This window comes from Strix aluco, chromosome 4 (assembly GCF_031877795.1).
Source record: "Strix aluco isolate bStrAlu1 chromosome 4, bStrAlu1.hap1, whole genome shotgun sequence".
Taxonomy (NCBI): domain Eukaryota; kingdom Metazoa; phylum Chordata; class Aves; order Strigiformes; family Strigidae; genus Strix; species Strix aluco.
Genome location: NC_133934.1, coordinates 57516100 through 57541993, shown reverse-complemented (window position 1 = coordinate 57541993; position 25894 = coordinate 57516100). Strand labels below are relative to the sequence as shown.

The following is a 25894-nucleotide window of genomic DNA, read 5'->3' as shown; positions in this document are numbered from 1 at the left end:
GCACAGACACAGACTGGCTTGGGTGACATTAAACTGCACATGCCAAGAAGAAATAAACGCTTCTCTCCCCAGGGAGCAGCTGGGTAGGGTCTTCACACCGACGAGGGCCTCAGGTAAGGGTAACAACCCTTCTACCATCACCCCCAATTTTACATCCACACTTTTGGCAGTGCTGGTGGCCTGAAAGCACCTCAGCGACGGCACAGCTGGGCTACCACCTGCCCAGAGTCGTCTGGCTCCTGCTGAGGGACATCTGCCACCTCAAGCGCTTTTTTTATTACTATTTTCAACTCGGTGGAGCCCTCCCTTGAGGTTGGGCCTGTGAGGGCTGCCGACAGCCTCCTTCTTCCTCTGAGGTGCTCACCCTGGCCTCAGTAGGGGGAAGCAGCACCTCCCGGGGCCCGCAGGGAAAACGGGGCAGCGCCTAGGCCCGGCAGCAGCCACCCCCTCAGGAAAAACCGCCACACACCCGCCTATTCAACGGAGCCCCCGGGGGCCAACGGTCGCGCCCTCCCTCAGGTGGCAGCCGCGGCAGGGCGTGAGGCAGTGGCTCTCCCTCCTCGCCGGTGAGGCGGGCGGGGGACAAGGGAGCAGCCCCCGGCGGCCGGCAGCACCCTCCGCCGCCCTGCGCGGTTTCCCGGCGGGGGCAGGCGGGGCAGGGGGCCGGCGCGGCGCTGAGCTGAGCTGAGCTGAGCTGAGCTGAGCGGCGCAGGCCCGGCAGCCGCAGGAAGGGGAGGGAAGGCGGCCGCCGCCGCCATCATGCGCGCGCCGCCGGGGCTGGTGCGGCTGCTGGCGGCGCGGGGGTGGGGGCGGCCGCCGCGCCGCTGCCTCGGCGCCATGGCCCGCTACGGCACGGAGCAGCGGGGGCGGCCCAACTCTCCCGATTACCGCCTCTACTTTAGTAAGTAGCAGCCCCCGGGCTCGACAAGCCCCTTCCTTCCGCGCCTCGCGGGGGGGCACGATGGGGAGAGGCGGCGGAGGCGGCTCCCCGCTCCCGCCAAGGTCCCTCGGGCTGGCTGAGTTGTCGCCCCTGAGCTCCCGCCCTCAATTCCGGGGGGCATTTTTTTGTGGAGAGTGTGAGGGGATTTCCTGGCAGATGGGCTTTCGGAGGGGATGCTGGGCCTGGTGTGCGCGGCACAGCCGTGCCCGTCGTCAGCCCTGTGAAGGCCTCTGGAGGGTGAGGAGGTGCTGGGGCCGCGGGGGGTGAAGCGCTGCCGTGGTGCGGTGTTGTGGCAGCCTGGGCGCAGAGGCCACGGGGCGCTCAGGGACCCTAAGGACAACCTTGGGACCCTTGCCTCGCCTCACCCCTGCGGTATGACCGCCCAGGGGGAGCATGCCCTGTTACCTGGGACGAGGCCAGCCCTCCCTCCAGAAACGTCACGGTGAGGAGAGGCTGGCGTCCAAAACACGGGGCGTCAGCCCCGAGGGGCCTGTGGGGCCAGCAGCAGCAAGAGGCAGCAGAAGGGCATGGGCAGAGCTCCAGGAGGCTTCTCCAAACCGAGTGAGAGCTGGTGGCTTGCAGTCTCAGTATTACGCATTTTAGTAACAACGTTGTTTGTTTGTATGCCACTTCTCTAGCCATGGTTTTGTACAGTTTTGATCCGTTGACTTACAAGTAGTTAATTCTGACGTCTGGTGGTGTGAGAGAAGCGAAGGAGGCGTTCTGTACCCTGTCACCGGTACCCTGCCAGAGATGCCTTGTTCTCGGTCCCCAGGGGGCTGCCAGTGCAGGAGCTCATCTAGAGAAAGTCACTTTAGTTAGTGGGAATAAGCAGCTTACCACTAAACTTTGTTTTATTTGGGAGGAGCATCTGGGAGGCTTCCAGGAGTTGCAAAAACAACTACCGTTTACTCTTTGCAGAGGTGGTCAGAGTGCAGTCCAAAGCTAAATGAAGTCCCTTGTCTGCTTTCCCCTTTACTGTGAATAGGGGTTAGCAGAGGAGAAGTTCCTTGGGATTTGTGTTAGCACCTTATATTGTTGTTGATGTTTCTGTTTTGATGCAGTACTTGGGCTTTTAGTATATTGAAAAATTTCTGAGTAGTTTGAAAAGCGTAAACATCAACTCCAATGGATTTTGTTCCTTTCTACAGTGGGAGCAAGGCTGAGGTGCAAACTGGGCCCCCATTAAGTTAATGTCAATTTCTGCTGTTTTTGAGATGTGGTGTTTCATGTCTAGGGCCTGAACAATTGTCCCATTCCTCACTTATTCTTTTGGTCAGACTTTGGCCTACTGTGTTGGGGGATTTTCTCTTTGTGGTCATGAAACTCAGTTTATTAGAAATACAGTGAAGTCACAAGGGCAACATTGCTAGAAACCCAGATGAATTCACTGATACCCCATGGAAATGAGATTCCCTTGGTATTTTTTCCTTTGTTAATGGTTTGTATTGTTGGGGAGGAGGTCATCTTTACGTAGCTTGTATTGACAGGTAGTTAGAAGAAAAGTGTTGTATTGAATACTAAAGCAATGATTTTGATTCCAGTGAATCCTTGTCAAACAATCAAATTCCTTGTCCTGCACATAGGTTATATTTTAGTCCTTGGAATTAAACTTCAGAAAAAGTTTTAACTGATGCATAATTGTGATATATCGTACATTTCTGTAATGCATAATAGCAGTACCAACGTCTTCTGGCATATCTTTAGATTTGTAATGCTACTTTTTTGTTTTGTTTTTCAGAGAATGCAGATGGTAAATATATTTCCCCATTTCATGACATTCCACTGTTTGCTGGATCTAAAGAGGTATGTATTTACGCCTTGAAAGACAGTTAATTTCAAAATAACAGTTTTGTTGGTATTCTTTAGGTAAAAATACAGTTTTTAAAAGCCATCGCCTTTTTTTTTTTTTTTTTTAGCAATTAACGGACAAATGTATAGCATCAGAAAGTACCACTTTAACACAGGCTGTTTTCTTATGTAATACAGGCACAATAACTCCACCAGATTTTCTCTGCTGAGTTCAGTATCTTGCAGTGAAACATGATGATTACTGTGTAGACGAGCCTAGGCGTCTCTAAGTCTCCAAGTGATTGAGGGCAGGGGGAGCCCTCACTGTATCTTGTGTTAATTCTCTGTGTTTAAGGTTTGTGTTTATGTGTGCTTGAATTAATTTCTTACTATTACTCTTCTTAATTTGGCAATTTTCTACATCTGCAATTAAAAGTGTACGTTTCCTTGCAGTAGGAGATGTACAGCCCATGATTATGTAACTTACGGTGTATTTCTTTAACTTCCAAAAGGAGCATTATAATTGGAAGCCAACAATAATGCCCAAGAGAGAAGTGGTAATCGCACCTTCGGAGAATTACAGGGCGTGAGGTGCAGCTGAGCACTTTCACGTCTTGTTAGCCACACTCCCTGGAGTTTCATTATAGCAATAATGAAATGCCTGTTTTATGTGTCACCAGTGGGAACTGCCAGTCTTTGGTTTAGGCTTAGGGTTGCTTATTATGGTATGCTTGTTACACAAACAGGTTGGGAAGGTTTTGGACGTTTTCTTGATTTGTTGCTGTGTCTCTATGGATGATATGAATGGTGAGGGAAGGTCAGCAGCTGTAACATGTTCAGAATGAGACTTCTGAACTAATGAACCAATCTCTTGAATTATTTAAACCGAGAGATTAAAAATACGCATGAAACCTTTTTGATCAGCAAGACCCTAAGCATGCTGTTCTGTGGAAGAGGTAAGTCTCATTCAGAGAGTCATTACTAAGATGCTCTGTTCAGTGGGTACTATTGCTGGAAAAGCAATGGGCGTTTTCATCACGTGTTTCCTGGGGGCTTTGCTGTCCCTGCATCTAGAGTTTAAGGTTTGAAGAGGTGGATTATAGTCTCTGATTTTTCTGTAGATTAGATTATAGTACAGCGATGTCTGATCAGTGTGGAGAGGTTTTAATTTTGGTGTGTGAGCAAGGATTCCACAGGATATTGGGGCCTGAAGGGGGAGCGAGAAAGGAGTTGTTGTGAAGGTCTCTGTTAATTTTGCCGTCTTTGCAGGAGGAGGACATAAGGAGTTGTATGTTATATTCTTTCCTTTCCCTGGTCTAAGCTTTGTGGACTTTATTTTGTGATGGATAACTCCAGCCTTATTTTTTTCATACTGGTTTTGTTTGTTTATTTTGGTTTTTATCTTTTTCAACTGAACAGAAGGATGACCGTGTTTTTCAGTTGAGGACAGGCCTAAATTGCTGCTTAAGTTTTTTAGTAGCTGGGAGAAAGTGGATGTGTCCTTGTACATTTTTATCTTCCTCTGTTAACATCTGGAAGGTTATAATTTCACAATGAAATAGAACTGAGTACTTACTTTTAAAAGTTGTAGTGTAGGCCTTTATGCTCACAAAGGGATGTTTCAATTGCATTGAAAATTACCGTTGTCTGTATTTATGCGAATACAGTATTGCTCTCTAATTTTCTTTGTAACTCTTTACTTCACTCTTTCTCTATAGGATAAAGAGATTCCAGCAAAAAGGTCAAAGACTACTGGAACTGAGGTACTGCTAAGCTTTTATGTTTTTTTTACTATTCCTGCTATTTCCTTTCCAACATCACTTCACTATTCTGCAGAGTGAACTTGCTCTCACTGAATATGGTTGACATATCTTTAAATGCAAGTCTTTTAGGAGAAGAAGGCTTAAAGGGATTTAATATTCTCCTCTTTGAATGAGCCAGAAATGTCAGCATTCTTTTATTCATCAAGATGTTCTCAAAGGCAAAGACTTTTATACCAGTCTTTGAAAAGTTCGTTATGACTATTGCAGCATAGATATGTTATCTTTTTTTCTATTGCATTCAGAAACATTTGCCGTAAAACCTCCATTAATGAAATATTCATTATGCTGTGACTGTGGGTAATCTTTTGTATATATACAAAACTTCAGAAATCATAAATACGTTAGGGCAGAAATTAGACTTAGTATCTGCTTTTTAGAACTGAGGATATGTTGTTTTCGATACTCATCTGGGAGCCCAAAGAGAGAAAAGTCACATGTGCTAATGGTTCAGTATTAACCAGCACTGAAGTTAGGCTTGTCAGAAGCCCAAAAAAACATGGAAGGTCTGCTCAGGCTTTTTCTGTGAAACGAGATATGTTTATGCAGGTGTCTTTTCCAAAATGTAGCATTTTTTGCAGTGCTTTCCCTGGTGTAGGAGTACCTAAAACTTAGTAGAAGAAAGTGAAAGAAAAAAATGAAGCAAACTATTCTTTAATGCTGTGATGTGTGGGTGTGTGTCCCAATCTTCTGATATCTGTTTGTCCCATCATATTGCAAAACTGTAACTACCCATCTGATGTGAAAGAACTGTCCTAACTGTCTGGGTTCTCATAGTTCTGCAATTAGTGTGTGATACACTGGTTCTACTGTACAACAGTCCCCATGCAATCCTGCACTATATATTTTCTTTCTCTTTGCCCTGTGATTCATTCAAGCTACAGTGCCTAGGTAATGCTTTTTAGATTTCCTGTTACTTGATGCCTGTTTAAGTACGATTTAGTAGACAGAGAATCATGCGTGAAGGATGAATCGTTGAGGAGAAACAGTACGTGCCAGTAGCCTTTCTCCGAAATCATTGTCTTGCAGCATGAATTCTTAATTACTGCTCTTGCTAGAAGTCAAGTATTCTGTTTCTTACCTCCTTATGAATACTGTGACAGTACCAGTTGTGAAGCCTGTTTTATGCAGTGTTCAAAACTGCATTTGTCTGTGTAGTGGGAATCATAATAGCTTGCTGAAAAACACATTTCTAGTACCCTTTTTCTAATCTCTGGATCTTTGGAGTGGGGGGAAAAAAATGCCAGTGAGGCTGAGCAGCTCTTGGGCCAGTGTAGACTCTGAAGCTGCTTCACATAACTCCTGCTATGAGAGAGCTCTGGACTGGGGTTTAATAGAACTACAGAAAATGAGCAAAGGCAAAGGTACATTCCAGTCTTTGTGGGCTTCTGATTCAAGTAAGCAAACAAACATGCAGGCTATGGGCTTCCCAAACGTGCTTGGTCTTTACTTAGATGGTGAAATGTGAGAATGCAAATAATTTAGAAAACCCTTTTTCATCATCATGTTTGGCAGTTGGGTAGGAGAGAAAATAGAGGGATCTTTGTGTTCAGGAAAGCAGTTTCTTACACTGGGCTCTTCAGAAGCTCTCCTCACCTTGGCTTAGTGAGAAATGCATCCCTGTGTGTTTGTATGTAGGGAAAGCCTGGCTTAATCGGGGTTAAAGGGAAAACAAGGAATTTAATGCCATGTACTGATTTCTGAAGACCTTTGAAGCACTGTACTCCTTACTGTTGTCTAGGGATGCAAAGGCTATTATTGATACCTGGTGTTCAGTTGATCCTTGCACTGAATTTGGCCAGAATTCAAAGGTGATAGTTCCTCTTGCCCTGGAAACACAGTGGCATCTTTAAAACTTGTGCTTTTAGGGTGGCAGTTACTTGTTACTTTTGACAAGGGCAAGCCCTCTTAAGAGTGTTAAATTATGCTGAACTGGTGTTCATCAGATGGCAGTTTAGCTATGGAAAATGAAGATAATTCTGCATGAGTCTCTTCAGTCTGTCTAATCTAGTTTAAGTTGTTCTTGGCATTCCTGATGCCGGAAAAACAAGTCTCAAAATAGAGGAGTTTCAGCTTTCAACATTCATGGGATAGGAGAATGCACATCGTACAAGTCTGTTAGCTGTTTTGCAGTCTCAGCTTGTAGTTCTAAGGGAAACGCCGTGGTGTTTCTGTATGAACTGTTCTCAGTAGTGCAGCCATTTCTTGCAACATTTTAGACCTTCCCAAATCTCAATTAAATTTTGCTGTGCAGCCAACTGTTGACAACTGATCTTTTTGCTTTCACAGATGTTTTTTGGCTGTTTGAAGACTAAAGTTATTTTGAGAGAAACTATGCTGAAAGAAATCATATTCAGCTTCAGTCTCAGAATTATCACCAGCTTGCAATCTGAACCTGTGCTTTGTCTTAAGCATTGCAAGCACTTGGAATCCACTCCTGCTCACATAAATCTCTGTGAAAGGTATCAAAAGTTTCACATCTCTGTCTGGAAGAGTGGGTGCTCCCACTGTGGTTACAGTTAAAACTGTCAGAGGCAGATTGTTGAATATGGTCTTCCATGTCTAGCAGGAAGAAGGTTTGAAGAGGTCGTTGTTTTCTTTTCAAGACAAATGTGACATGTTGCTTCACTGCTGTAGCGAAAGGGTTTCTAATCTACTTGTCATTGTATGTCTTTGGTAAAGTATTCACATGTCATCTCATTCAGAGGACCCAGGTGTTCCTGAATGCGAAGTTTTATTTAAAATGTTGGCCTTGGTAAGGAATCTGTCCAAGCATGTAGAGGTTATAGTCCTCTAACTTGCAGACACCCACAAGAGCATTTGGGAAATAAAAAAAAAAATACAGAGAAGGAAACAAGACAGCTTTTGTTTTGTTGTATCCTGTGGGTTGTGCAGTGCTGGAATGCCCTTGTGGACTTCAGCTGAATTGCTTCTGTCAAGCAAAAACTTCTGATAAGTTAACTAGGCAGGTGAGATATAAGGGGTCATCAGAGTGATCATGGAGCCTGAATAGGTGATCTGATGGAGGGGCTTATGCTTCGAACAGTGTTCAGAACTGGTGTCAGAGTTGTCTTATGATAAAGTTGGTATGTTTCATAAGAAAAGCTGTCACCATTTCTCATGCAGTACAGGTGCAAACTTTGTACTGACTTTGTATTCTAACTACAGCCTTCTTCGGTCACATTAGACATTTTTTTGGTATGTGTAATGTGGGCTGTAGTGAGTCCATCATGTGTATTCAGGGATTTCTGTGTTCCAAATTTTAGCTATCAGTGAAGCTTTCATCCTGAGTCTTGAACTTTCCCAGCCTTTTTCTATGGACGTGTCCAATAGCTGCAGGCCTTGTTTTGTGCTCTTGTAGATTAGCAAAAAATACTGAGAATAGAAGTAATCTTCACTCAGCAGTCCACTTAAAATCTAATGGAGTAGCCTTGGTTTACCGAGAAAGTTGCATCAGTGATTTGATCAAGCTTAACTTCAAATAAATGGTTCCTTAAAGTTCAGAAGGTCAGTGTTTCATTTTCATTCATGTCATGGTTGGATATTGAGTAATGTTGCAGGTGAATGTTTCCAGTAACTAGGTTATCAGAGAATATGCCTGACACCACTTTTGGGATACCTGTGGTTAAAAACTGACATAGTGTTTGTGATTCCCTTTTCACTGTAACATTAGGGCAGTACACTATGATGAGGCTGCAGGCACTTTGTATTTATGCTGGGCATTGCATTCCTTTTTTGCTATGTGACATGTTAATTTATATGGGAAAAGTTCCACTGACTTCTCATTTAAATACAGTATACTTGGTCTCCAGATGTTACTGGCATCTGATTCGTTGTTTTCACTGGCAAATACCTTGTAGCAAGTGATACATTGGGAATGCTTATAACATGGGTACTCATTTTATAAGCAAGGCCCTCTCCATTTATTTCTGGGTGTATTTCATCGCAGTCCTTATTTTCCTTCTTTTTTTTTTTTTTTCTTTTTTCCTTTTAAACATCGTCTTTTGTTCACAGGGCTGCTGGACTGAGGCTCATCTTTTTCGTTCTTGTTAGTTCCTCATGTGCATGCTGCCATGTTCAGTTGATGGCTGATGAGAATCCCTGCAAGACTGTAAATGAGCAGACAGAAAAGAAATTGAAATGACAGCTGCTTTTTCTTCTTTCTGTCTTGTGAGCTCAGAGTGTCTCAGTGAGGAAGGGTCAGGAAGCCCCCAAGTGCTGCCTTTAATGCTTTCAGGTTTTTTTTTTTAACCACTCTACTACAAAAATGATTAATGTAATTGTAACCTTTAGCATATCTCTTCTCCCTGTCATGCAGGAGTGATGGTGGATGGCAATCAGGCCTTAAAAAGTGGTGATGTTTGTCATTTTATGAAACTATACTGAGTTTCTGTTCCTCTCTTCATTGTTTTGTCACTTTCCTCGCTCTGCATTGGTTGCTCCATTTCTGCTTCAACCTAGCCGAACCTTCAGAGTTGAGCATTAAATATTGCAACCCCTGGGCAAAATCATACCTATTCAAAACCCTCCCCTCACATGCACCTGCTAAGGAACTTTGGAAGGCTGGGAAAGGAAATAGTTGAACAAGAAAGGGAAAGTTAGGTAAGGAAGAATTGTTTCTGAGAAGGGTGTATGCAAGTGAGTCCAGAAGGGTAGGTTGTAAAAATAGTGTCACAAATGTGCTTTTAAAAATTTTTTTTTCTTCTTGTGATATTCAGGTTTGTAATAACAAACCCTGATCAAAATGAGTTATCTTCTGTAAGAAACCACAGCTAGCAGTTGTTTTTGCCCATCAGTCTTAATGGAGAGAACGCTGACTCACAGTTTACCTGGGTACGACAGTCTGTATTTTCCTTGCTTTTCTCAACACTTGCTGTACGAGTATGTTGAAGTATATTTGTATATCTTTTTTGTTTTTCTCTGGTTTTCTTATTTCAGAAAACAAAAACTGTTCCTATTCTCTGTGTGAGACACACTTTTGCTTGTCTCGGCAAACATGATATCATGATACATTTAAAATGATGTTCAACTGAAATGAAATGTAGTGAGTTGCCAGCCAGTGCTAAAGAAAACACCCCGATAAAGCAAACATCCTATGTGAGTTCCCATGTAATGTACTTAGCGTGCATTTCTTAGGAAATAAAGGATATCATTTAGATGTACTGGTTGCTCCTTCTGACATCGTTTTCTGCTGATTTGTGTATTCATTTTTAGGAATTAGGAAATGCACTTTTGACTACTCTGTTGAGCAAATGGATTTTTTTTTTTCCCATCACCTTTTCAAGGTATAATAGAGCATCAGTACAGATGACTGTCTTGTGTTCACATTAACCCAAAGTCAAACAAGCTGCTGCTTAACCTGGATTGAAAATCCCTCTTGGGCTCTGTCAGGTCACTTCCCTAGCAGGTGGGTTCTGTCCCTTTTTTTGAATCTAGGAAATGGTTTCCCCCTCTCTTCTTGCATGCTCCAGGAGACTGTCCTGAAGAAACCATCAGCCAGCAGAGCTGTTTGAGGCTAGCCTGTAGGAACAACTCCATCTGGCCTGTTGTACAGTCTGCTGTCATGAAGTGGAACCCCTTCTACATTAGGTGCTTGCAGAGTTGAATTAAGTCTGGACTGCAGCAAGCAGTGATCTCATAGGCAGACCAGTTGACTGCTGTCATACTAAGGCAGTTAAATGGTAAACTTTCCAAAGCAATAGTTTTCGTTTCATGTGAGATCTTTTTTCTATCACTGGAAGGTGTGTCAAATGGAAGTGGTCTCACCATTGCTTGAAGGGGGTAGAAGTGCTCATTTGGGAGTTTGGTGAGGTGGAATTTTTGGGTTTAGTGATTTAAAATAAAAATATCAATTACCAGATGCATTCACTATCCAAAACTAACCACTGAATGGCATATGCAGATGGTAATCTGTGAAGACAGGTGGTGTCTGACACTTGCATTTCTATTTGCAGCTGAGGTAGGCATGGTTTTGCAGCAAGGGATGGGGAAGAACTTTCAAGTGGTTAGAAGGAACAGGTGCTTGGTCTGGGAAAATAAGAGTGATGGAAAAATTCCTGCATGATATTTAGACAAAGAGGGAAACAGGGTAGGAAAGAGGAGGAAAAAACCCTAAAAAACCAGAGGAGTATTATTTCTCTCTATCTGTCAAATTATCTAGTATGTGCTCTCCTTTCCACACTAGTGAATCCTGTCTCGTCACTGTGAAAATGTGATTGCCCTATAAATAAAACTTCTTATTTTTAAATGTAAGCACTGCATGAAGTTATTAATCTCTTGTAAATGCTTGTGGCAGCTTAGCATTAGACAGAGTACTTTCGGGGATTTTTTTGCATACAGATTAATCTGTCAGGCTGTCACATTTAAGACTCTTGACAATTCACATTTGACTGATACCACAAGTTATGAGGGCCTGTTCTTACAGCTGAGTTAAATCCAAGTGATTTTTTTGTTTTTGAGAGCAGCGTTGTATTTATTTCAGTCCAATTGTTGTCCAGCCCTGAGAGCTGTTTTGGTGAAGACCTGGAATAACTCTTGACCAATTAAAGCTCGAAACCAAGGTTTACAGGCTGCTGAAGCCATTGTATTAGACAAAGTCAGGAAGACATACAGTGACATCTAAACAACAAAAATACAGGACTGCGGTGGAGGGGAAGGCATCGTGTATAATTCCGGGAGTACTTTGTAAGTTTTCTGCCTGTAGCTACCAGTCAGAACAATTATTTGACCTGCTTGGCAGTTCCCTAAGAGTTGCTTGTCAGCACTGGCTCTCATGCTGTGTATTTCTTTTTTCCAAGTGTTTCCCAGATGGATGTGCAGACTTTATTTGGCTCTTTTCCAACCCTTCCCTTACCTGCTGCTGCATGTACGTTGCTTTCTTCTGTTTCCTTAGTGTTGACATCTTTGAGCTCTCTTTCTGATTACTTCTCTGTTTGAGCCGTTCTTATGTATATAAGATGTACTTTATGAAACTGATCTGAAGCACCTTTCTCTTGTTTTTTTTTTTTTTTTTTATTGTTTCGTTTGGTTATGACCTGATTGGGGAAGGTGATTCCACCTGACATGCCACTGATTGCAGTATGGGCACAGTACTTATGGATGGCAAATTTAATGTAAATTTACTGGGAATTTGCTGTCAGGATTGTGCATAGCGTGTGATCTCATGGAAGAAAAGCTGAGTGACAGTTGGGGTTTTCCATTGCTTTCTTACTTTCCATATTCCAGGTTTGTTTGGGAGGAGATCATAGAACCGCTGGAATTATTTTAATCAGACTGTGGCATTGACCCCAGTAATGGTATTTGTTTGTTGCAGCTGCAGGATACAAGGAGCAAAAAAACAAATATTTGTCTGCCTGAGCCTTAGCTGCAGTGTAGTTAAAGAGTCAGTGCAAATCTTCATCTAGTTTAACTATATATTTTATTCCTACAACTTTCCGCAAAAACATATTTTGGCCTTCCTGAACTGTGGCAATTTTTTGATACCAATGTGAATTTTCTTTGGCTGTGAAGAGATGTCCCAGGCAATGTGATATTTTGAGGTTACGTTAGTAATCTAGGAGAAAACAAGTTGTGGACATGGCTGGGTGGTTTGGTCTAGTTACCCATTTCAATTAATACTTTACTCCTTGATAGTGCTTAACTCTGACAGCTTCAGAAGAGGAACCTTATGGCAAATTACACAGTTTTTCCTCTGGAAAACGTCACTTTAACCTCCTCAGCAAGAAGGACATAGATTACTTATTTTTCTTCTAAAAACATGAGAGTTTACATGTGTTAAGATTATTGCCCCACACCCCCCTTAAAACAACTTTCAGTTTGTTTTTATTAGGAACAAGGCTAACAGAAACATGAGGTATCTGTGTCCATGTCTTCCTCTGCCATCACTTTTGGATTCATTTTGCCTTACTTCAAGCAGTTTTGACTGAGAATCAGAAATGTTGGTGGTTGTTGCATTTGCATGGGTTTTGAAAAAATGAATGAGGCAAAAGAGGAGGGTCTGAAGAAATAAATCCTCAGGGGAAAAAACCAAAGCATCATCCTTTCTAGTGCTTGAGGGAAGCTAACTATGTCCTGTAGAAACGTCCAGTCCTCTTTGATAGTAGACTGAACCCCTGCCTTGTGGCAAACCATTCCATTGACTTTCTGAACATTCTGTGAAGAGTAATATTGATGATACAGGAATAAAAAACATCATGTGGATTTCCTCTACTTGTAGTTGTTCACATTTTCAAAGGGGTGGGGTGGGAAAATGTTGAATCAAGGGGGCTGAATATCATTGTGTGGAACTTAACGACTCGTACTTAACATAAAGGAGCTGGAACAGAGGGATGTGATGTATGTTGATGCTGAATACAGAGGAAAGAATTTGTCTTATTGTAAAATGCTAATTGACAAGTGGATTTTGTCTTCAGTTCTGTCATTTTTTGTTTTAGGTCCTGTTTAATATGATTGTAGAAGTGCCTCGTTGGACAAATGCAAAAATGGAGGTAATTAAGAAAAATACTTTGATTATATAGGTATTTATGAAAGTTATGACAATGCAGTTGCTTTCAGCAGTCTAATCAGAGTGTGGATTACTCTATACATAAAAGTTTCTCTGTTAAATTAACTTGAGGTTGTGCATACAGACACTTTTCTTGCGATTACAACAAGTGTTGAGGTTCTAATTTTGTTTCCCTTCTGCAGGTGAGCATGGCTTCTTGACAGCCCTCTGACTGCAGAGTGCAGCATACCTGCACTACACAGTCCTAGAGTACTGGCTTGCAGGACATTGTCCAACGTTTAGTCTTACTCTTGCTTGCTCGTAGAGCATTCCACTCGGAGAATTTAGTTCCTTTCATTTCCACTGTATGGTGTGCTAGGCCAAATCCTGACAAATGGAGTTGCAAGTTAAAAAGCATTTCCTTGTGACAGAAAAAATACTTGGGGACCTCACTGATTGAAAGTACCTACTCCTGCAGGGAGATATTTTAAAAGTAGATCCTAGTGGGTTGTTCCTCTGCAGTTACAATAGAGAAGCTGAGTAATGCTTCATCTGTAGTGTTTGTGAAACAACAGATCTCACCAGGATATATCCTACCTTCCTGAACACTTGTATTAATTTTACAGATGCTTCCCAGATGCTTTTGAGGAAGTTTGTGGTTGAGCTGTTAACTATTTTGATTATTAAAAGTAACACCAAAGAACCTCCCCAGCCTGTTATTTCAGGGTTTTGTTTTCTCCTTTCCCTGATGCTGGAAAACCATTTGAACTGTGTTTAGCGCCACAGTTATTACTCCACAAGCAGGGTTACTTTGGAGATTTACCTTGTATTTTAAGATGATGATTTATTGTGGAAGCTGGGTTCTCTTTTGCAGAGTTTCACTTTGACAATGCTATTTGAACTGTTTGCGTAAAGCTTAGGTTGCTCTCCCTCCCCTTCTCTCGGCACATTATGTCAAGGGTAGAAATGTTTGCTGTCCTTGTAGGTTCAGAAATTGGTGGGTTTAGACTTTTCTGGCTTGATAGAGGAGACCAAATGTGGTTCTCTAATCTGTAACTTTTAATATACTTGAAATTTCCTGCATTAATCATTAAGGCAGTTGTCTTGCCTTGCTGTTGTGTCCTGGCAGTCCTTCAGTCCAGACTGTGGTAAGGTGCTAATACCAAATCTTGTCTGCATCTCCGTGCTGAGATTCCCTCACATGGAATGGAGACTAGAAAATTAAACCTTGCCTTAGGATGAATGTTTCCCACTCTTACATCTCCAGTACCAGATCTCCTGCCTATCAGTTTGTTGTATTTCAGTTGCTCTTCCCTTGCTTTTACTGAAGGTGCTTTTTGTGAAACTTTTGTCTGCTGTTGTTAGTTACTCCTCTTTGTCCTGGTTTGCATCAAGAAGGAGCGTTGCTGAGCTCTGCTTCTGTCAAAGTCCCAGGTGGCCTGTTTGAGGTCTGCATTGTTAAGTTAGGACCAGAAGCAGGTAGAATCAAGCGTGAAACCAGAAATGTGTGAACCTTGATCTCAGCTCTTGGGGAGGGTTTACCTGTGGAATAAGTTCATGCTGTTGACAGTTTGGTGTGGTTCAAAAAGGTGGAATTTCTTTGGGATGGCTTTGGTGGTGGTGCTTTAGGTAAATTACAAGGATGTTGTAAAACAAGTATAGGCTAAGAGCTGTGTGCTTAGGCACGCAAGCTGTGTACCACCTGAGCCAGTGTAACCACTGAGCCTGTAACAAATGTGATGCCATTCAGACGAGTGTTTGTAAACAAGAGCCAAGCTAACATGGGTTGGATTGTGATGTGGAGTGTCGAAAACATGGTTACAATGAATTAGCTGATGTGTGGTAGGTAATTCATATGGCAGTGGGTTTGTATTTGAGGTTTTGGGGAGGATGACAGTAATAAACTGTTCAGCTTTAATTAGTTTAGTCCTTCTGTGAGTGCTTCTTCGGGAATAAGAACGCTTTCTTCTAACGGTGGCTTAACTTGTTCCAAATCTGTGTTAAGTTGGCACTTGGTGACTATGCAGAACTTGTGCTTACGAAAAAGCATTTGTGTGCTGAGAGGTGATGGAGAAAAGGGATGTATTCAATAGGAGAGCAATGAACAGAGGCTGAGAAGAAGGTGAAACACTTCTGCTGTTGCTGTCAAAGCCCATGTTGTCAGAAGAACTTGGGCCACTATTTGCATGTCTGTTGAACTTGTACTATAAAGTGCAAGAGCTTCTAACTTAAGTTCTTTCAGTATTTATGTTTGACCATGACAGTCTCCTTATAAATTTATTACTTTCTCTTCTAGATTCATTTTTTCTTGCATACTTCACAACGTTATTTAAAACCTTAATAAGCTGCTTTTTGAACATGACCCTTGAGATTTAGAGTGAGGCCATCGTACTTTTAATACTTCTCAAACCACAAGCACATGCTCCCAGATGGATCTTTCTAACTGGTTGGGTACAGAATGAATTGCTTTCCATTTTACCATCTCTTTCTCTCTCTCTCTCTTTCATGATCTGCTTAGATTGCCACTGAGGAGCTGTTGAATCCCATTAAACAAGATATAAAGAAAGGCAAGCTTCGATATGTGGCAAATATCTTTCCTCACAAGGGTTATATATGGAATTATGGTGCCCTCCCACAGGTAACATTTTTGTTATAATGGTGAAAGTTTTCTGTCTTCTTTGTAAATTGCCTTGTAAATCTTGGATACTGCCTGAATGCAAATCAGTTGCACGAGGGATGTTTCTCTTTGATACATTTGTAAATTAGGATTTTTTATGTTGAGCTTTATTGTGTCCATAAATTTTGATCAGAATTTGGGTGTGAGTGTAAGTATGTGCTGTGTTTCAGGAAGGAGTTAAATGATCATGAAATCTCAAATCTTTAGTCTGCATCTCCGTACTGTAGTGACAGAATTAAACTGTCTGTAGTGACAGAATTAAACTATGGTCTGCTATTCAAGAATACTTTGTCAAGTAGCCCTTTTCTGCTTAAACAAGGCATTTTTTTTTTTAAACTAATATAGGATTTTCATGTATTGCAGCATAAATTTTAATTGGGATTTCTTAATATGTTTAACAAAGAGGAACACAAGGGCTGCTCTTTTTTAGATTAAACCTCAACTGCCTTAGCTAACTTTTCTCTGAACTGTGAGACTTTACTGATGATGACACATTCAAAACTTTGAGCCTTGAAAAAGCCCAACTAATGGCTGAAATTTTGTGCATAATGAAAAGTTTTAAACTTTTTTCATTTCTGTGAACAACAAGTTGGACTTAAATTAGTACTGAAGAACATGATGGAGCTAGGAAAGAGTGATCTATTTTCTTTACACTTAACTGCATAAGCAATGAAAGTTAACTCCTGAAAATCTGCTTGTTCATTTCATCCATGAAGAGGCAGGTGCTGGAGTATAGCAATGAAGTTCTTATCCAGTCAGCAGTCTCAGTAGACAAAGTTTCCACGTAGGTATAGTTGGAAACCAGCAATTCCATTTAGTGTTTTGAAATTCATGTGTGCCTTAGTACAAAGCCAAAACTAAACATTTGAACATTTTTCTGCACAAAGTGCATTATTTTGGACTGATGACACTTTCCCCAGGAGAAATGTTCAACTTCCCTTGTTGCCTTGTGAGTCCACAGAGGGTTGGAGATAATTGTCATTTTTATTTTCTGCAATAACTTCAAAATACTAGTTGGATCATTAAACCTCCAATTGTTGACATCTAGATGATAACTCCAGATTCCTACTAGCTGCTGTAACAAACAAAATCCAGCTCAGTGCTTCCGTTATCACAAGAGGACTTTTCATCAGGATCAGCAGTTGCCAGAGGTTCAACCTTAGTATATGGCTTAAAGCTATGTATTTGTGCCTGCTGTTTTCTTCTCTGTTCCACAGCATAAAAAAATGACAGTAGGACTGTCATTATTGCAGGAGTTGCTATACTGTCCAGAGGACGAAACCATTCCTAGTGAGCTTTCCTTCTAACCTACAGGTGGAGGGGTGCAGCTGGGCAGGAGAATAGTACTGGTATAATGCAGCCTTAAATAAAAAGCACTTTGGAAGAGTATTGGAAAAATAAGTTCTAAGTTGAAGTCCTCTCTTGGCTCTACTTCAGCAATGTTTTGGTAATGATTCTGCTACCTAAACACCTGAGCATTTGCTTTTCACTGTTTTGCCTTTTAGTATTAGTCAAGTTCTCAAGAACAAGTTTCAGGTGGAGGTTTGACCATGGACAGCAGAAGCTAATAGTATAGCTTCCTGGAAGAAAAGTTTTCTAACACCTTTTCAACAAAACTTCATTGGACTCAAAATTCTTACCAGGGAAACTTCTCCAATTCAGAACGAGTTACTCATTACTAGCCAGTAAGAGACAGAACAAGTTCTGGTCTAGTAATTAAGTTAACTTGGCTATGATTCCTTGCTTGTACAGAGCTCGGAGAAGGGCATGAACATGCCTCCTGGAGAGGCTTCTTTGGTCTTAAACTGTTGGCTGTTCTTGGGAATGTACACATCTCAAAATACTCAGAAATATTTCATACATAAATCTAAAAATGTAAAAAAGCTAATTGAGTTCTGACAAATCCATACATAGGAGCTTGGTTAGCTCAAAGCCTAGATGTTTTTGAAAACAACTTATGTTAGTGCCATGGTATTTAAAGAGTATAATAAGAATGTAATGATAGGATGTCCTAGCTTAATCCCACAACCACTAGTAACCAGAAAAATACATATTCAGGGTCCTCTGATACCTTAATCGCTGCAATTTGGTAGTGTATCTGTTGAGTCATGAATGCAGTTAATATTTTTGTTTTGTCCTCAGTAATCCTCATGTTACTTGTCCTGAGTATGAGGATGAGTTATGCAATGTCAGTCCATTGGCTGTTTGTTTGTTTGTTTTTTGTTTGCCATTGAGCAAGCCTGTTCTCAGAAAGCTGATGTTTTTATTGGTGTTTTTATTAATCTTAGTAATTTAGTGGTTGGACGAATTGTAATTGCGGATCAACTGGTAATTGATAATTCTTTTTCCTTTGACAGACCTGGGAAGATCCAAACCATACAGATAACATTACAGGATGTTGTGGGGATAACGATCCTATTGATGTTTGTGAAATAGGTTCAAAGGTTTGTCTTTATCAGGATTAATTTAATTTATTAAGGTTAATTTAATAATTTGGTAACAGTTTTTGGAGGAGAAGATGGTAATAGTCTCAGGGGGTCACAAAAGCATGAATAGAGGATCTGAGGAGGTAATAGGTAAGGAAATTGTGGATTTTTAAAAAGAAAAAAAAAGCAGGATTTGGTAAAGTCTGTGTACTGGATAAAAGGGCAAATAGGTGAACACCACCCTGAAGTTCTGTGGCTGGACAGTGAATTTTGGGTGGAGGAGGAGGGGATTAAAATTTTGGGGAAAGGAAAAGATTTCTTTCTTTTTTCCCTGTTAGTAGTACAGGACCTGGGAATAGGTTTCTGAAAGATCAGGAAGTATGGCAGCATTGTACTTAAAATACACATAAAATTACAAGATCAGACCCACAAAGGAGGTAAGTTTGAGTTTTCTCATGAGTGCAAACAGAAGTAGATCCCTCTTCTCTAGAGGAGAAGACAGGAACCTGTTGCGGTATTGCAGAGTTATGAGATACGGAGTGAATGGATGAAACAGAGGTGCAGCAAACACCATTAGTAGGTACAGGGAAAAGTTTTAGCTCACTGAAAGAAAATTCTACATATCTGGAGACAGCAAAGAATGGAGCAATCCTCCATTGGAGGGTTATGAAGATAGGGTTATGAAACAATTGAGTTTAGAAGAGGGATCTGTTGGGATATTTTAGGTAAGGGGAAATTTAATTGGTGGCCTCAGTGAAGGTGGTTTTATTTGAGGAAAGGAAGCTAAAGCTGAATTTCGAGGGATCCAGAAAGAGTTTTAAAGGGAATATTAGCTGGTAGGGAGAAGGTTCCCAAGAAAATGCAAAAAAGAGTTGTGCTCGTGTTTCTGGGGAAGGGGGGTTGTGTATATTGGAGTTTAGAGGAAGGAACAGCAAGAGATAGGTTAAGACCAGAAGTTGAAAAAGTAGAGAGTCAAGAGGCAAGAAAGGGTTAAAAAATGAGTAGGAGATACTTCTGATTTGCAGTTTGGTGTGAAGATCAAGAAGGTGTGTGGGAAGTGGGGTAGAAGAGAAGAAAAAAATTTTCTGGCTTGTTGTCTGCTTAAATAAATGCTGACTGGAGAATTGAGGGTTGAAGAATAACAATGGTGGTAGAAAGGCTAGTAATGTTAAATAAATGTGTACTGGTTTTACAGAACTATCTTGCAATTCTGTTACCTGCTGGTCAAAAATGTAATAAAACTATTGTGTCCGTAAGGTAAAAGAGAAATTCTCTGTAGTGTTTTCCAAATTTTTGTGAGGTTATGTTCTCTTTCAGATTCGTTCTTCTGGTGAGATTGTTCAGGTGAAGGTCTTGGGTGTTTTAGCTCTTGTTGATGAAGGAGAGACAGATTGGAAGATAATTGCAATCAGCGTGGATGACCCAGAAGCCCAGAAAATCCATGGCAAGTATTTTTATCTTTAATGCAAGTTATGTCAGCAACTTGCACAGTAGAATGGTACTGGAGTTTAGGCCACTCAGGACAAGAAGAGGCATACAGTGGAAAGGCCAAGATTTCTTTATATTTTTTGTTGTTGTTTCAATCAGGTGCTTCCTTCAAGGAGGACATATGTGCTTTCACACTAAGCTTTTGAAAAGGTTCACTTCGATTTTCAAGAGGACCTGTCATGCAGAAAATCTTTTGACTTCTGAAACATAACTGCCTTAGAAAGTGACCTCTTAAAATTACAGGCTTAGCTCCTGTGTAATAGTGCATATTTACCCACTCAGATTATGTAGCACACTGCTATTTTCCTTGTTGAAAGTGTTTGTTCCTTTTATGTTTGTAGGCATTGTGTTGCATTCTGAAAAGGGCTGTACCTTTTCAGTGTTTTGTCACTTGTAACTGGGTTACTTCCAGGGTTTGTTGCTAGTATGAACAATTAGCTTGAAAATTTGCAAAGTAAACTACTACTAATGCAGCTCACCCTAATGTCAGCCTTGGTGATGAGTAGCTGTGCAGGGGGAAATACCCTGTCCAGACTTGTCCTCCTGTAACCATGCTTCTGGTATCCAGATGGAATTCAAGTACTAAAATGTGTCAGTGTGAATAGCACATGAGGTGTAATTCTGCTTGCAGACTGTTCAATAAGAAGATGATACAGATGTGTTAAAACTGCAGGGAGCTAGGTTTTTACAGCACAGGTAAAGTCCAGCTCTTCTCTGGGTAAACGGAGGTTCACTTCCTCAAATGCAGTGTTACTGGGAACCAACAGAATTAAGTGAGGAGGTTTGTCTCAGTGATTGTTACGAGGCCAAAAACCATATATGCCATCAGGTATGTACAATTAGATGCTGCTCTTTGTTGGTGGGGAGCACCAAGGCACAGAGTGGCCTTCCTGTGGGAATAGGGCTATCCAGTAGCTTTTTAAGGAATTATGTTTCTCAGCCATTGAGGCTTTTTCTGGGTTTCTGAATGTAAAGTAAGTATATCACTGCACTGGCCCTTCATTCTCAGTTTTCTTGCAGGTTGCTTTCACATGGAGAATACTTGGCTTGTGGGGAAAGAAGGGGAGAAGAGGAAATGAGGAAAAGGAAACTCTTGGGTTGATGCTGATTAAAATCATTGGGCAGATGAATTACTACATAGTGTTTATGACTCTTTAACTACTTTGACAGTTAGAGCTTAAGGAAATAGTAAGTAATAGTTTGCTGTTAATGATAGTATCAATTTAAACCTCTCTATAATGTGCAGTGATATCCGATATAAGTGTCAGTAGTTAAAAGACAAGTAATTAGCACTTTATTTCTATACACTGTTCTGTTTAACTCTTACCTTTTTTCCTTAACAATTTCTGAGAGAGTTTAATCAGAAAAGCCCGTGAGAGAATTGAAAAGGAGTCCACTAAGTAGGGGCAAAACTGGGACAGTTTATGCCACTGGGTTAAGTAGTTCTATTTGAAAGCCCTCTGGTTTGGTTTTGTTTCATTTTTTCAAGTGATGACTGATTTGTGTCAGCTGTGTTACAGCTTTAGTTTGTTTGAGAGGCGAGTAAGAGTTTTAGACTTGTTTAAACAAAAAAAAAAAATGGGCAAACCATTGCCTGTAGTTGATTAGTGTGTGCATCCTTTCTTATCAGAGAATAGGTGCAAAACTTAAAGAAGAGAACTGTCTTTCTGAGATTCAGAGAAGTGCAGAAATATTTATCCAGTTTAATATGATTTCCCTTTGGGACTGGAGTTGCAGTCCAGGATTTACAAAAGGAAAGAAAAAGAGGAAAAAAAAAAGCCCCCATCTGCTTTCACAAAACATGACTAGCTTGCAGTGTTTAACAGCAATCCTTCTTCAGTCTGAAAACAAACAAATCTGTTGGAGTAGGCAGTACAATATGTCCTTTCATACTTGTTTTTCCCCCTTCCCAAAGATGTTAATTATTTCAGCATAAAGGGATAGCAGCTACAGATAAAACTGGTATCTCCCTCTATAATTGACATGCTGCTGTATTACAGTGGTGGCCACCTAGGGAAAGATGAGGCTAAGTGTTGCCTTCTAAGTCTGTCCACTCATTTTTGTATCATTTGCTAAACGTTTCAAATTGGACTGAGAATCATCACATTTGCTTTCAGCTCAGTATGTGCACAGCCCCCAGTGAACATTTGGAAAAGATAATTCCGAGACACCAGAGTGGTGATTACTTGCAAACCCCATCCTGAGCCCGCGCAGTGTCTCTTGCTGCTTTAAGCACGCCCCAGGTACTCTGTATATTCTCCTTCTGGGATTGTGATAGTTCTCATAAGTGCAATTGATTTTTCTGAGACTTTGCAGAATTTAAAACTGAGCAGTCCCAACTTCTGAGCAGTTCTCATTGTTTATTCATAGCACTCCACTGTACTGTGTCCTGCAGGCATTTATTGATAAATACTGGTTTAAATTGGAAACCCTGCCTAGAACTCTCTTTCACAGAGAGCAATGAGAAACTCTAGTTTATAGTGACAATACCCAGGAATGATAAGCAGTGCTTAGCACCTATTCAGGTGGGAACTGTGTCATCAGTGGTAATAGCAGGGGCTTAGTGTCTTTTTAGAAGGTAATCTGTTTGAAATTATACCACTTAATCCTGGTGGGCATGGGGACAATCTCACTTCAAATACAAGCTGTATGTCAGATGCAGGTACCTGTCTGAGAAAGTTTCTTTTAGACCAAAACTGGACATTTCAGATTTATCTATTTCAATAAGATACGTCTTTGTGACTACCTGAAAACCACTGAGTTGTCTTTCTGCTCAGGCAGTTGCTAGGCAGATGGCCGTTAGCGGACCAGCAAAGCAGCTTCAGACCAAGCAAGTCTGGGAAAGGGCCTGAAAGCTCCCTGCACACTGAAACACTAAATCTTGGTGGTGTAATAGGCCTGGCTGCTTTGTTGTTGTTGTTGTTTTTTGTTTGTTTCTTATAAAATACTAGCCAGGAGAAGCAGCAGATTCTTGGAGTGGAAAGGCTGCTTGTCTGCTTATCTCATAATTTGGATTGAATTTAATATATTGGAATTCACATACATATCCGTGCTTTACAAGGTTAGGCTCAGAAAGGATGAGTGATATTTTCATGCTGTAATTTGGTCTAAATATACATGGCATCTTCATGTTGGACAAGAGGTTTTGAAAATCACTGGCGTTGAAGCAGGAAGTGTGTTTGAAGCAGTTTATGAAAAGTCTGATGCTCAAAAGGTCATTTTACCTTCCCTGAGCAAATTGGACAAGTCACATATGTTGGATGGCATTTTGGAGGTGATTTACTGGTCTGGAATCTTAGCAGCCTTTTTTTGCTAATGCTCACTGGAAAGATGCCTGGATATATTCAACAGCAGTTGGTGATATTTGCTGGCTTTGTTGCACTACCCTTTGCTGGCACCGCTAGAGTTAACTGTGCTGTGTTGCCATGCTGCTTTCCAGTGTGCAACTGAAGAGTAGCTTTTTGAGTTAAGTGATCAAACCCTAAATGGCAAAAAACAAAGCACATTGCATACTTCATACTATATTGTTACAGACCCTTGCATGTGAGTGTATTTATACACAGAGAAGCAGCAGAGGCCCTGAAAACCTTTGTTGTGGATTTGTGTAGCATTCAATATAAAGAAATTAATTATCTGTACCGAGGCTCGCCCCCTACCCCCTCACACCATGCTGCACAAAATACACCAAATGCCTTTATATGGAATGTAGCTGCTGCTTCCTGTAAATGTTTATAAGATGTTATTAAAAACATATGTCCTCTCTTCCCACAGACCTTGTTTAGAAAGCTTGCTGCAAACATGTTGTTTTAGCTTTGCTTGCAAGAAGCAGCATCTGTTGTACTAAAAATGGTAGTTTTGTAGAAATGCTTTTGTTGCTCTCTTTTGTGAAGCCGGATAGAATTGGGATCTGCGTTTGCATTGGCTCCCTCCCTTGACAGAGAGCTAGCAGCAGTTGTTTGTGCCAACCTCTAGTGATTTTCCTTATTGAGACTGAACTGCAACCCTTAATGTGATTAGCCATCTTTTTTTAACCCTCGGTGCTTAACTTTGGTGCCCAGAAAAATGGGACCTGTGGTTGTATGTAGGCAGTATGAAGAGATTACTGCCTAGAGCCCAGTGGGTACGTGCTGATAACGTACCTGCAGGAGCCTGATCTTTTTGCTCTGTCGCTCTGAGCGGGGTTTGCATGCAGAGATGAAACCACATTAGGCCGGGTACATGCTTGCTACTCCTGTACTTGCTCAGCCCCTTTTCACATCAGTGTGAGTACATAGCTCTAAGGGAAGGTAAGCAGCCAGAGTTAGAAAAAAGTGTCTAACAGTGTCTGCTGTGGAAAAGACATCTAAGTATTTTTTAAATCATATTATGCATCTAGCTTCTATAGATATTAGTGCAATAAATCACTGTACTGCTTATCATGATCTTTTCGTTTACCTTTCTTTGCTTACTGTTCTGTTTTCTGAGTGTATTTTTCTCCTGCTCCCCCTGATATCCCAAAGATGTTGTTTGGATTTCAAAGTGGAGGACCAGCTGTCTTTCAAGCTTTTCTATGGTGCCTTTTAATGAACTGAAGAGGTAGCTGTTGAGTGATGCAAGAGCTGCTGTTTTCTTTATATTTTGTGCTATGTGCTGACTCCACAGCAACAGGATTTTTTTTGTTGTTGTTTTGGTGCACTGTTGCACTCTTTCCTGCTGCTTGCCACCAACTCCTATTATATTGTTTGGTTTTTGGGTTTTTTTTCTTCAACCATTTACTCTTCATTTGGTGCCCAGTAACTGTCCTTCATAATAAAGAATAATGAAGCAAAGCATGGGGATGAGGAAGAATAACTTGCAAGGAACCAAGGAAATAAAAGCAACCACTGTTCCCCTTCCTAAGTTCTCAGAACCAGAAATACAACAGCCAGGCCAGTACTTTAGGAGACATATAATGTTGTAGCCTGATTCTCTGTGGTCATTTTACCTAGGCAAGGTATTTACCAGTAGAGTGTGAAATTCAGAGAGCTGATACTATCCATGAAGATGGTCATCCCTGTCTTAAGGAGATGATGAAAGCCTGCCCCAAAGTCTATTGTAATATTTGAGTCCTTTTAAAGAAATATAAACAAAGCCTATAAATAAGGAACAGCAGATGGGGAAGGACACAAGTGTCAGTAGACAGTAAAGCACTTTTGATGAACAGTTTTTATGGGAATAGGAGGCAAATAACCAAGAAGGAGGAATGAAGAAGCAGAATTAGGAGAGAAGTTTGCTGGAACAGGAACCAGAAAAAAGGGGCAGCAGTCTGAGAAAGTATGCTTCAATATAAGTAGTGTTTGGAGATGGAGATCTGGAGTTCATCCACTGCTGGGAGCCAAGGAAATTGCTGCAGCAGCCTGGTTTGCTTTACAGACTTGAGATACTGGCTCTTCAACAAGTACTAGGAATTGTGAGTTCAAACCTCACAAGAGAAGATGACAAAGGCTCAAGATGAGAGGAGGGATGTTCCCTTGCTTGGAGAGAAGAGGATGATACACTGGAGCCCTGAAACCAATTTGAATTGGTGCTGCAGTTTTATTAGTGTCCAAACGACGCATCCTCCCTCCAGCCAAGACCCCACCCTTTTCTAAATCATTCCTTCTTGGTTGGTCTCACCCACCCACCCCAGTGAAAGGCTTCTTGTACTCTTAAACATGTATTCCAGCTAGAAAACCTGCCTCTAGCACAGCCTCATGTGCCCTTTTTTTTCTGGGATTCTGCCAATGAAACTCCCTAATCTTCTACAGGCAGATGGCCAGCAGCCAAGTTCAAAATGTGTTTTACTCCGAGTCCATAAACACGTAGCCCTATTAAGTGTGTGCAGAAGCAAAAATTTACACAGGGTTCTTCAAAGTTTTATGTTTTATTCTTTGGGTACTATGTGATCCAGTGGAATTTGGGAGTGGCATCTATCAGATGCCTATGAACACTCAGCATATCTTCTCACATAGGTTTGGTTTCACAGTTCAGTAGACATGGCATCGCTCTTGGTGGTCTACAGAGAATTGAATGGCCTGTAGCACAAGACTTTTTCCCTTCTCTTACTGTTCTCTTTAGAAATACTTGAATGTCTTTGTTCAGTTTCACAGACTAGATTTTATAAAGAGATTTAGGCACTTAAAGATGGAAAGCACATGACCAGGTGTCAATTCTGTGGACTAAGCAACTCTGAAAATCTGTTTTATAAGACTGGATAGACAGAAGAGCATCCATGTGGAATCACTGCCAACCAAGAGGTGTCAGTGAGTGAGG

General features: G+C 41.2%; 1 protein-coding gene across 1 annotated transcript in view; it reads left to right on the top strand.

Annotated features, from left to right (window-relative positions):
* Positions 1-666: 666 nt before the first annotated feature.
* PPA2 (inorganic pyrophosphatase 2) overlaps positions 667-25894 on the top strand; it is a 38491-nt gene continuing 13263 nt past the window's right edge. Inside the window, exons 1-7 of the mRNA XM_074823209.1 lie at positions 667-901; positions 2682-2746; positions 4450-4494; positions 12984-13037; positions 15552-15671; positions 18068-18154; positions 19454-19580. Coding sequence (XP_074679310.1) covers positions 760-901; positions 2682-2746; positions 4450-4494; positions 12984-13037; positions 15552-15671; positions 18068-18154; positions 19454-19580 — 640 coding nt within the window. The 5' untranslated portion in view covers positions 667-759. The remainder of the gene's footprint in view (positions 902-2681; positions 2747-4449; positions 4495-12983; positions 13038-15551; positions 15672-18067; positions 18155-19453; positions 19581-25894) is intronic.